We start from the raw sequence: 12,175 nt of genomic DNA on the forward strand, positions 1-12,175 counted from the left end.
AATGATGATGCCTTTTTTTCCATTCAGTAGGTAAGTCACAGAAATAAGGAAGTAAGTTATGGGTTGTATTTTCTCAGCAATGAAGAGCCTAAAATACAACTCTTCATTGCCCAGGATACTTGTGACTTTTAATCTTGGCAATGTACAAAAGACAAAAAGAAAGAGACAACTTCTAGCTCACAAAGGAGCGATAATCTTTAAAAGAAGACTCACTGGCCATTACAAAGGTGACAGCCACAGTTAACAGTCATTTAGGATGCATGAAAAAAAAAATTCTCTATCAAAACAACCTAAAAGGCTAACATAAGTTTAAAAAAAAAAAAACACACCAACACCACAGCATACTGTTCAAGCTAACCGAGTGATTGAGACAAATTCCCACACATTTTTGTGGGAAAAAAGGTAACTGAAGTTGTAGTAGAACAGGGCAGAACTGAGTATAAAGAATGAAAAGAGTGATAAAAGAGGGCACTCAAATCACAACTACATGCTATCTATCATTTTAAAATTCTGTGCATCTGTATCACTAAGGCATTAAGACAACTCTGGAAAGAAAAGGAAAACTTTTTAAACCACTTAAGGAGGTTGACCCAAAGAAGTTTATTCCCAGCACCAATTTAACACGAGTAGAATTCTTCCCCTACATGAAGAATATGCATTTTTTCTGTGTTTGTTAAGATTAATTTTCAACAGTCGCTTTGAAGTCTGTAAGCAGAAAATGCCTGTGCTTTAGCACACTTTAACAGGTTAGCCCATAATATACCAAATTTTGTTCTTACCGGCCCATAGCACGTGATCATGTTTTCTTCCATCTTTTCACACTGCGGATCACACTCCACACAGACAGAACCATTTGCAAACTCCCGAAATTCCCTAGGAAAATATTTTGCAGGCAGGTTAGGAGAAAGCAAAAGTGAGACTGAAACTGAGACAAAATGGCTGGCTCTTCACCTGGTGGAAATCATTCCAGCTTCACTAGGGTTGCAGACTGTGCCAGCTGAGATCAGTTCTGTTAACGACACTACGCTGCTTTACACCAGCTGAAAACCGGGCCCCATCAGTAACCTCATTCACGGGCAGGTGAAGCAGAAGACAGCTTGCTTACCAGCATAAAACCATGGTGTTTTTTTTTCCCCTTCTTTCCTTAAGAAATATGGACCTCATTAACAGGACAAAGTAACTCATTTCTCAATTTTTATCTATGGAATTGTCACTCATGGCTCAGATTTGGGAAGCCACTTGTTACATGTGAGACATCACTATCAGGTATGAAAGGATTAGAAAGAGCATCGATCACAGAGCTGTTCTTGTTCTAGTTCAGTCTCTACAAATACTCTCGTTTTACAGTCCATTCTCCAAAAGGCTCGTAACTTTTTCCATCAACAACAAATCTAGACTGAGGTCTGAATCTATAAAATGTCAAAACAAATCCTTTTGCTCATTTATTTCATCTATCCACAAGAAACTATCACCCAAGTGAATTTTTTTTTTAACCACTTATAAGGGGGGGGGAAAAGTAGCACTAGTAGGTGCGATTCCTTCCCTCAAACACCAGGTGTCTCATTTCAGCTGTCAGCTGCCCCTCACAAAAACCCTCCAGCACCCTCTCAACACAATTCACCCCATCCTCTTCTAGGCTAAGATGAATTAACATCTGAACAGGTCACTTCTCTCCCACTAACCACAGACAGAATCTATGTAACTCGCTCAGACTGGACACACCTAAGCTTTGCAGACAGATCTCATCTCGTTGCATTAACCAGTTAAAATATTTGCTTTAACCAGTTAAAAGATGTGCTGCACACTCATGTTAGTGCACTCTGGTAATACCTAGGTAAAGGATGACAGGCTCTGTGCTTAGTTTATCGATGCTTACCCTCTGCTCCTCTACAGCCATTAGGATCTATTGCAACAATACAGCTGAGGAAAACCTTACTTGACTACAGCAAGCGAGCTCACCCTTCTCTGGCTTTGGAGATGGATAAAAGCTGAGCGCTAAAAGAGAAGTCAAACACAACTGACCCTACCCTGACCCTGGTGCTGCCCTGCAAGATGAATGTGCAGAGCTCTCAAACAAACAAAAAACTCCTTCCCAAGCCCAGGTTGCAAATCACTTCAACATATTTAGGAAGGAACTGAGACTGTGGAAGTGTAAATACCATTCACTAATCAATACAGATCAGAACACCCTGACTTGAGGGCTGGTCATGAGAGCCTTCTTGTGATCTTACTGCAACAGGCTTCATGGCAGCAAGCCACCGAATACGGTCCAATATTCTCCAGTGCATATGAGAACACAACTGTGCTCTGCAACTTTTCTTTTCTTTTTTTTTTGGGGGGGGGGAGGCAGGGGAGAAGGAGACAAGAGGAGCTTTTAAACACATAAAACTGTACTCTGACAAGATTTTTTTTTTGCATGCATTCTCCATATAGAAGAGTTTAGAATATTTTCATGCATATATGGCAGTTCATTCAATACTCTTTCCTTAACAGTTACATGAGTTGGCATCCAAGGCAAGAAAAGAAAGAGGATGAAACCATACAGTGATCTTATTTTCAATTAGCAGTTTGAGCTGAAAAAGAGAATTAAAATAATTTATGTTTTTTTATCCTGACTTTAAAACATGTGCGGGGGATCTGGCTATACTGTTATACACGAAGTGAAATTCTACCTGTTTCCCTCCACCTCCCAGCCTAACCATGAATTTCTGCCGCTGCAGCTAATATAAGCAGTTCAGCTCTACCTCTCTGTCGTAAGGCAGATTCCGCCACCTTGGCTGTGCCGTATGTAGGTATTGCCCCACTCATCCTCCAGAAAAGATGCTGCACATGCATGAGTGGGCAGAAGGAAAGGGCAGGAAGAACTCACATTGGTTTTGTTATTTTTATTTGTGTGTACACATACATGGGGCATTATGAAAAAAGAAAGAGGGTGAGTTCTCCTACTTTGGGGTCTTTATTCAGAGAATTTCTTTATCGCATGCCTAAATCTAACTCATCTGAAAGAACGTAACTGTATGTGTTTCTCAATAGGGGTGTCAATATTTAAGCAGGGCTAAATGGTGGGGTCTTTTTGGCAAGTCTTCAGCTAAATAAAATTGTTCATATCATCAGCAACACAAAAGGTGCAACAAATATTTGAAGTTGCACGAAAATTTTAGTCAGCAGAATACTAAGTAAAGCCTTCTACACAAATTCAGATTTGGAAAGGCTTAAAACTTATCCCACACTATATTTCATTCAAAATCAGTAATATTGGGAATGGAGGCAGACACTGATTAACGTAAAATCAAAATAATTTACTCATTAAAGTCCTGAACAACGTAATCGGTAACTTGAGCAAAAAGCGCAAGGGGAACAGCTTACCCGTCGTACAGGTTACAAGAGTCTATGCAGGTTCTTCCCCTGATGAAGCGCTTGCAGGAGAGACACTGGTCTGGCCCTGGCCCCCAGCAGCCATCACTGGAGCATAACTCATTACACACCATTCCATCGGCAGCTGCAGAGAGAGAAGACACTGTCATTAACTTACATAGTCCTCTGAAATCCAAAGGAAAACATTTCATTCAGCATTCCGCTGTACTCAGAAAAGTAAACTGAACGTTCAGGTTTTCCAGGAACAGAGAAAAAGCAAAAAATTATCATCATACCAATACAGAAGCACACTGTGCACTCACAGTTTGAATACTATACACTTCAGGTCTGTTCCTTTCAGAAAAGATATAGTAGAGTGAGAAGAGGTTTTAAGAGAGTGCTGCAAGGGTGATCAAAACTAAAGAAGAGTTTCTATACCAGGAATAAACAGAGAAGCAGTCTTAGATATGGGTGAGAAAGGACATGATAAAGGTCTATAAAATCGTGAATGACAAGAAGGTGGTAGGCAAGCATGAAACAATTATTCATTGCTTCTTCCAAGTCCCTCATGGGCATTCAAAGAGACAGGAACCCAATAGGGTTCAAAACTGAGATCTTTCTTCACAGAAAGTATAGATCAAGCTGCAGAATTCCCTGACACGGTACATGGTAAATGCCAAAAATTTAACAGATTTGAAAAATCAATTGTCCAAATCCACAGGAGGGCTATCAAATAAAATATAAAACACTACCTCTGAATTGAGGACTCCCTGAAATAAAACTTACGGATGGTGGGGAAAAAGTTGAAGGAAAGTCACCATTAACTGTGATTTTTTTTTTAATTCTTTATTGCAAAAGGACCTGAAGAGCCAAAGAGCCTTTATATTCAAACCCCCAAAGCACACAAACTAAAAAATGAACAAAGGGTGAGAGAGAAAGTTTGTTTCAAACAACATAATTAATTCTGTATTTTTATTTTATATAAATCCTTCTCTACATAAATATCTAGATGACTGTGACAGAGGGATAAAATGAGCCAATAGCAAAAGGAAACATGTTATCTCTGCAGCATCTAAAGAAAGGCCGGTTGCAGAGTTTCAGCCAAACCCTGGCATGTGAAGGGGTAGATCTCTTAATCTGAATTCACTCTTGCACAATGAAATGTTTTATGCAAATGGATTACATGCTAGACTGAGTAGATTAAAAGCAGCAAAGATCAGAAGTATCAGAGATGGCAAACGTAAACATTTGTTTGCTTTTTAAACCACTGGAAACAACTTGAGGGAAGTGTCAAATAGTAAATTAAAAGTAGGTTTGCTGGTAGAATTCTACCACCCCTTCCAATGCTGTAGCAATGAAGATGTCCAGTTGGGAACACACACACACTGAATATGCCCAGCGCACTTTTAAAGACAGGCAATAGCAAAATCAATAGAAAATATTTTTGCAAAATGCCCTCAGACAGCTTTATATTAAATGATAAGACAGTAGTTCTTCATGCACTATTTTTCTACACTTGTTTCAGTACGGCAGCATAGCTGGGGGACTGGGAAAAAAAAAAACCCAACCCTGTTTTCATTTCAGGATACCTGATGGTTTTGTCTCCACTGTCAAGGCTGGAACAGTGCAGTTAGGTACTGTCCATTACAATCTACCTTAACAATTAAAGAGTATACTGAGTTTTATTATTTGAGAAGCACAAAGCCCTTCTAAACCATAACAGAGTCAGCAGAAAGATGCTTTCTGCTCTCCACGGCATGTTTTAAAACTGGTTATTCTGTGCTATGGTGTATATAATGTCCCACATTTGAACCACTGAATCTGTCACAGCATCCTACTGTATATGAGAGCACACTGTATACAGCAACTCTCTCAACTGCTCCAATTGCCGCTTTTCATCACGCAGCATTGTTTGATGTTGGCACCATGTTTGTCAAACACATCTCTCCGATCTATACAGCATGCCTAGCCTACGTTCTCTTCTATTTCCTACAAAGTAATTCCTGCACCTCCTTTTGCCTGCTGACATGCAGGAAGTTCGTGTCACAGTGGCAGGGTGCTTTCCTTGATATACACTACCTGTCCTGTCACCATCACCCTGCTTTCTGACCACTGAATTTATTAGAAAGCACTTTGAAAAAAATACGCAACAGTTATATGCATGGTTTCTCTCTCCTAGCCGATGCAGCGAGTAGGCAAGGAGTGAGGCTTCTTCCTTATTTCCTTTCTTCTTGCAATAGGACATTGTGCTTTATCAAGATTAAAAATGGCACATCCTCATCTACTTGCTCTGTTTTCTGCCTAGAGTATTTTCTTAATTCAGTGCCAAAAAAGGACATTTCACCTTTACAAGCAGCACAGGAACCAAAGATTTCATGTCCTCCAGCCCTTGCAGGCAAACTGATCAAAGAACAAGAGATTCACCAGCACGCTTCCTACTTGTACAGCACTGTTGCTGACCCTGCACAGCTCTGCTGTACAATACATGCAACTCAGCAGGTAGATGAGCACTCTTATTCAATACAATACCACACACATCCTCAGACATGAAAAGTCTGCACACTTATGTCTTATCAAGGCTGGGATGCTTGAAAACATGTCGTTTTGTTTTTTTTTTCTTTATATATCACATATACTTTCTTAATGACAACATCCAGGAGTTGTTCAGAAGTATCTTTTTGATTCTTCTTTTGCCTCAAAGATCAAATCAGGTACAGCCAAACATAAAATAATTAAATTTAGGAGTAATTCCAGGTGGTCATTTAATTTCCTTTAAAGCGTATTAATTATCACAGATTCCAGCACAGTAAGAGAGACCTGAGCTACTTAGCATGCCATCTCATAGAGCCGTCTCTTTCTCCTTCCCCGAGCTCTGCTGTAGATCAGGAGTCCTTCTGCTGCAGTCAAAGGAACCACACCACACAAAGCCAGTATGAGCAGAGACAAAAAAATTCAGCATTTCATTATAGTCCTAAGCCTAACTTTTTTTAAGCATAGCAACATTTTTGTAACAAGTACAAGATGCTAGTAGTTCCACTATGCTGACACTGACTGAACTTCATAGAAATCAAAGGAACTAGGCCACAGAGTCTCCTTTTTCATCTACTTTTAGACATTTCACGTACATCTCAGTCTAATGCTGGCTTTGTGCAGTACAGTTCAGGAGGCACACTGACTTGATATTAAAGGCCTGTTTTGGCCTATTTCATGTTCATTGCCCACAGGAGCACCCAGGAAAAAGTTTCGGGTGATACGGTTGGTCATTTCAGGGGAACCCCAGTTACGCCTTAGGATTTATAGTACACTTGAGGGCTCCCCACTTCATGCCTGGTCTGCCAAACTCCCTTCATCTCACCCAGTCTCATGGTGATGTGTGACTGACACCCACCAGACAGATATACCAGTCCTGCCTCACGTTGCCTGCCACAGGGACACCCAGGATGAATAGACAGCTTCAGGCTTAAACAGTATCAGCAAATAAAAAAAAAGAATGAAAAAAAGTCAAACCCAGAAGCTATCATAGTTCTAATTAAGCAAGCTTTTTATATGAATAGTTTTATTTTCCAGTCAATGACTCACTTGAAGTACTTGTCACACAACTAAAAAACCACTTTGGAGATGCTTTTGTTCTTATTTTCAATCTTGAAGAATATTAGTAATTCTTCTGATTTTGTTTTAAACACTCTCGTCATTAAAAGGCAGTTTCCCATTTGCTTTCTTACCTTTTTTTGTAACTTGACATTGTGCTTTTATTACCAGTGATTTCCTTTCTTTTCGCTGTTCTCAGCTGTCAGACTACTCTGGGATCAGAATTTATTTACACAGGCACGCACATAGTGTTGCACTAAAATATCCCTTCAAATAGCAAGCAACACTATTACAAGATAGCTCAGAAAATATACTGAGTAACCTTATGCAAATAAAGAGAGCTTTTCAGTAAAGAAAATCGTGATTACCCTATTGAAATCTAGCCAATACAGTGCCTATAGCCTATGAAAAAAGCAATCGGGGGGGGGGGGGGAAATCACTACTTCCTTCTGCTTATTTCTAAGTCATAGAAATGTTTTTATAAATGACTCTCACCAAGAAAGTAGTGGGTTATTTGACAACTTATAAAAACTCATTACTCTTGTCATTCTTCCTCTTCTTTAATTATAGGGATGGCTAAAGAAATGTTTCAATTTTAGACATATTATTTGGCATTTCCACGGACTGAGAATGTTCTGAAGCTCCAGCATATCACACGTCCATATGTGGAAACAAAGAACAATAGTGCTTTTCATAGGAACTCATTTTCATCGGGAGTTTTAGAACAAGTGTTCATTCGTTATTAATGGCGTCACACAGGTTAGAAGCAGAAAGGTTCAATGTTTTTCCCCAACCTAGATAGAACACAACAAAACCAGCTATCTAAAAAAAAGAAAAACTATTGTTATTTGTTATACACTTATGGGCCTGATCCAAAGCTCCGTGAATGTAACAGAAAAGCTCCTGCAGACTTCAATTAGCTTTGCATCATGCCTGATAATGAATGTAATCATTTATTCAAGTTGTTAATTGGTGCCTAAATTCGACACAATTCATAACAATCACATTTAAAACAACCTTTGCCTAGAAAGGTTTCACTGTACACTGCAGGTGTCACTAAAGCTGAAAGGAATTATTTAAATAACTCTGTATAAAAGAACATTTTTTTCTGCATTTATTTTGTGTGCACTCATATTTAACATGAGTCACCTCTGTTCCATAAAAAAAACCCATGCTGGGGAAAAAAAAAGGCAGATTCTTCACTTCACCACAGAGTAACAGTAAAATCTAACTACCAGAGCACATTCTCTAGAAAATAACTTTATAGTCCTTCATTCTGCATGAATAATGTTCATAACGAAGTAAGTTCTATACACAGTGTTTAACATTACAGTTTATTGTAGTAGATGATTAAAAGTCTGCATTAGATGAGAGCTTCACGCACTCAATTTTAGATAGATGCTCTCCAAATAACTTCCACTCAGCTTATCAGCTTGAAGATGCCCATTTGCCATCTGAACTCTTACACAACCTTGGGAGACACTACCAGAGTGGGCTAAAAGTGCAACTGCTGTTGAAGCCTCAACTTGTCCCTTGCCCTCAAGCCTTCTCCTGTAACCTGCCTCGGACACCAGGTGTTTTTTAGAGTGGACACAGTTCAAAAGTCTCTTGCTGATGATCACATACTGCCGCCCTTTCCACTGTCCTCAGCCTCAAAGGTGCCACTTTCTTTTATGTTCCCTGTGTACACAAGCTTGGACACTGCCATTTCTATCCCTGAATGTGTGTAGGGAAAAAGAAGAGAGAGGTCATGTTCCTCCCAGGTACCCACCCCTCTCTGGCCCTGCATGGGACAACATAAGACAATACAAATCAACAGAGCATTGTGGGATTTATGGATTTTTTTTTTAAATTCAAAAAACACACATATATTTTGCTCCTGTATGTTCAACATTCTACAAACAAATGAAGTCTGCCCCAGGCTTTTAACCACCATTTGGAAAAGCCATCTCAGAGGTGGTGAAATATCTGGTGACTATTTTAACATTGTTAAGAAGTGGCAGAAACAGCAAAATGAAAGAATTGAGGGTACGAGGAGTATAAAGTGTATTTTGTGTGTTGGATAATCTTGTAGCATCTTCCACTGGCTGGTCTGTTGTCTTTATCTTCTTCATTAACAAAACAAAAAAATAATCAGAGTTCTGCCAAACTCTATAACGTCAGTGCTATCTCAAAGCATTAATATAGACCAAACTTTTCCACAAATATTTTACTCCCTCAACAATTTTTCAGTATTTCCTCACTGACTTATACAGTCAGCTGAACACAGCATTAAATGGTATGGAAAACGTATCATCATCTTGTGATGTATCATAAAAGTCACTTACATATGATGCTGACCAGGAGATCTTGAAAGCTCTTACATGACTTTTAAGAAAAGCTACATTTTGATAGTAAATGTTCGCTGTAACTTGTTTTAAGCCATTAACAATCACCAGGGTATTGAGGAAAACAAACCCAAGTTGACAGGGACTCAACATATGCAAAGAAATAATAATAATAAACATACTTGAGAGTGGTAGTAATAATTAACATGGTTTAGACTGGTTTCTTCACTGGAAACCATGTGCAAAAAAACCTTTAATGGATATTTTTATTACCAAGTCACACCTGCTAGTTACCATGCAAGCAAAGAGACAGAATTTCTGCCCTAGAGATGGATTCCATTCCTGCGAATATTTACTTATCCATTTCCCTTCCTCATTCTGATTAGTCTTATTTGTCACTCAGAGAGGCATGGCCATAGGCCCAAGAATCTGCAGGATCAGGGTCTAGAACAGGCAAAATAACTGAAAGGCAGAAATGGAAACCCTAGAGGCTTGCCCTCAGATACCAAACACCCAGACAGTGGAAGATTCAGAGAAAACTGTCCTAAACCCCAGTCTGTTGGCCTATCCTGAAAATCACAGATGTTTCAGAGGATGCTGGAGAAACACATCTGGCTCTAAGGAACAGTTCTGCCTTACTCCAAGCAACTGTGAGGAACCTGCAGCAGAAGCCATTTAACCCCAGAGAGGTGCTGACTGACAGGCAGAGTTGAAGCAGCAGGATAGCTCTTCTCATCTAATGCTGGCTCTCAGAAGGCCACAAAACATTAATCAATTCATTGACATAGACGTGCAGAGAGAGAAAACCACTGTTCCCTGTTAGGATTCGGGAAGTCAGCTAAGACACTGCCTTCTGATCACAGCAACTTGGCCCCTAGCCTACGTTCATTATATACAGTCCTTTTAATAAACACAGGTTAGAATCCGTTTTTAAAACTAGTCCCTTGGTACTCTAGCTCACATTGTGACATCTTAAAATGAAATGAATGAGATTTGTTTTCCTCATGAAGATTCCTTTGGTGTCAAATTTCATAAAATATCTTTAGGAGTCTTTTTTTTCCTGGAAAATAAGTCTCTGTTATGACAAATCCTCAACAAGCTAACAGTCAAATAAAGTTTACCTTTTCCCTCTGTGTGCAAATGTAGTGACAAGACATACAGTGCAAGAGGATGATGTGACAGTACATCCAAGTTTCCATTTGCCCTGGAAGCCCATATTTCAGTAGTGGCTGATTCAAAGGGACTCAAGCCTAGTGACCATGGGAAAGGGCAAAGAGGTATTTGACAAAGGAGTCCCTTCTGACAACTAATATAGAATCATAGAGCCATCTAGGTTGGAAAGGACCTTTAAGATCATCTAGTCCAATCATTAACATCACAGTGCCAAGTCCACCACTAAACCATGTCCCCAGCCACCACACCTACATGTCTGTTTAAATGCCTCCAGGGATGGTGACTCCACCGCTTCCCTGGGCAGCCTGTTCCAGTGCCTGACAACCGTTTCGGGGAAGACATTCTTTCTGATATTCAATCTAACTCTCCCCTGGTGCAACCTGAGGCCACTTCCTCTTATCCACCACTGTTTACTTGGGAGAAGAGACCGACCCTCACCTCGCTACAATCTCCTTTCAGCTTGGGGAATATCTTCCAAACTACTGTGTTCAGCTACATCCCCAAGCTCTCAGAACCAGCAAAACAAATGCGACACTATTACATGAAGGGAAAAGCACCTTAAGAAGTTCACCTCCGAGTGGCTTTCGATTTTCTTCTAACACGTTGTAAGTTACAGAGAGCTTGAAGCAAAGAGGAAGCATTACTGTATGAGACATGAGGCCTATGTTCAACTTTATTATGGCTTATTTTATTTTTATACTAAGTCTCTAGGAATGGAAAAAAGCTGGTTGCTCTTTCATTAAATGATGCATCATTACCAGGCAGCTATAGCCAATCTGATGTTAGTAAACATCAAACAGCACCAAGCACAAGATTTTTCTCCCACAGTCAGCAGGTTTTTTATACAGTAGACAGGAAACCTGTGCTCTCTGGAAGGTTCACAGGTTCATGTATCTCCCAGCAAGATGGGACCACTAGGATCTTGGAATACAACCCTAATGACTCTTGCACGGTCATCGAGATCTTGTGCTTCTTCAGACAGATTCTGTTCCGTCAGCCCAAGAAATTCCTTACATGAAATCTCAAAGAGCTGATTATTCCTGTCATGACACAAAACACACTTGTTACTAGACTGCTAGCACAGAAGTAGGTTCCTCCTCATCACTTGGTCCTCTTAAACTCCAATCTCACTGCAGGGGAAGGCAACTGGCAATCCACCATCCCCAGGCAGATGTGATTCTCTTTCTTGGCAATACCTCTATTTGCCAAATAATATACCATTTATCATAGTTGGCTTCCTACGTGGAGGCAGAAAAAACAGACTGCATACTGGAACGACAAGCCATCTACAAATGCTCTAGCTGACAAGACTGAAGGCGCTTGTTACTCATGGGAAGCCAAGAGTTCTCCTCCAAGTTCCAAACGCATGCTTTTCCCTTGCAAGGCTGATCTCATTCAATGTTCAAATAATATTCACCCTCAGAAGAACTCACAGCAAAGAAAAAGCCTTGAGATGGAAAAAATGAAGAACAACAGAACAGAAGCGATTAAGATGATGAAACAGAGCTCATGGATGTTGAGCAACCGGAGCTAATTCAGAACAAGACAAAGTTGGGTGTGTTGAAAATAAAGACTGTGCAGCCGCCTTTGTCCTGCAACTGGTTACCTCTTTTCATTATTCAGGACTATTCTTGGACTCTTCATCAATGCTTCATTCCCACATGACGTTATCATCACGTGTTCGATCATCTCTGGATGATGAAGAGAGCTATGCTACTCTCACAGACAACCAC

At 40.0% G+C, this 12,175-nt stretch overlaps 1 protein-coding gene across 1 annotated transcript in view; it reads right to left on the reverse strand.

Annotated features, from left to right (window-relative positions):
• ERBB4 (v-erb-b2 avian erythroblastic leukemia viral oncogene homolog 4) overlaps positions 1–12,175 on the reverse strand; it is a gene marked incomplete at both ends in the record, with an annotated part of 112,172 nt that overhangs the window by 55,478 nt on the left and 44,519 nt on the right. The window contains 2 exons of the mRNA XM_009696912.1: positions 780–873; positions 3,367–3,499. Coding sequence (XP_009695214.1) covers positions 780–873; positions 3,367–3,499 — 227 coding nt within the window. The remainder of the gene's footprint in view (positions 1–779; positions 874–3,366; positions 3,500–12,175) is intronic.

The sequence above is a fragment of the Cariama cristata genome, unplaced genomic scaffold (assembly GCF_000690535.1).
Source record: "Cariama cristata isolate BGI_N322 unplaced genomic scaffold, ASM69053v1 scaffold9633, whole genome shotgun sequence".
In the NCBI taxonomy this organism is placed as follows: domain Eukaryota; kingdom Metazoa; phylum Chordata; class Aves; order Cariamiformes; family Cariamidae; genus Cariama; species Cariama cristata.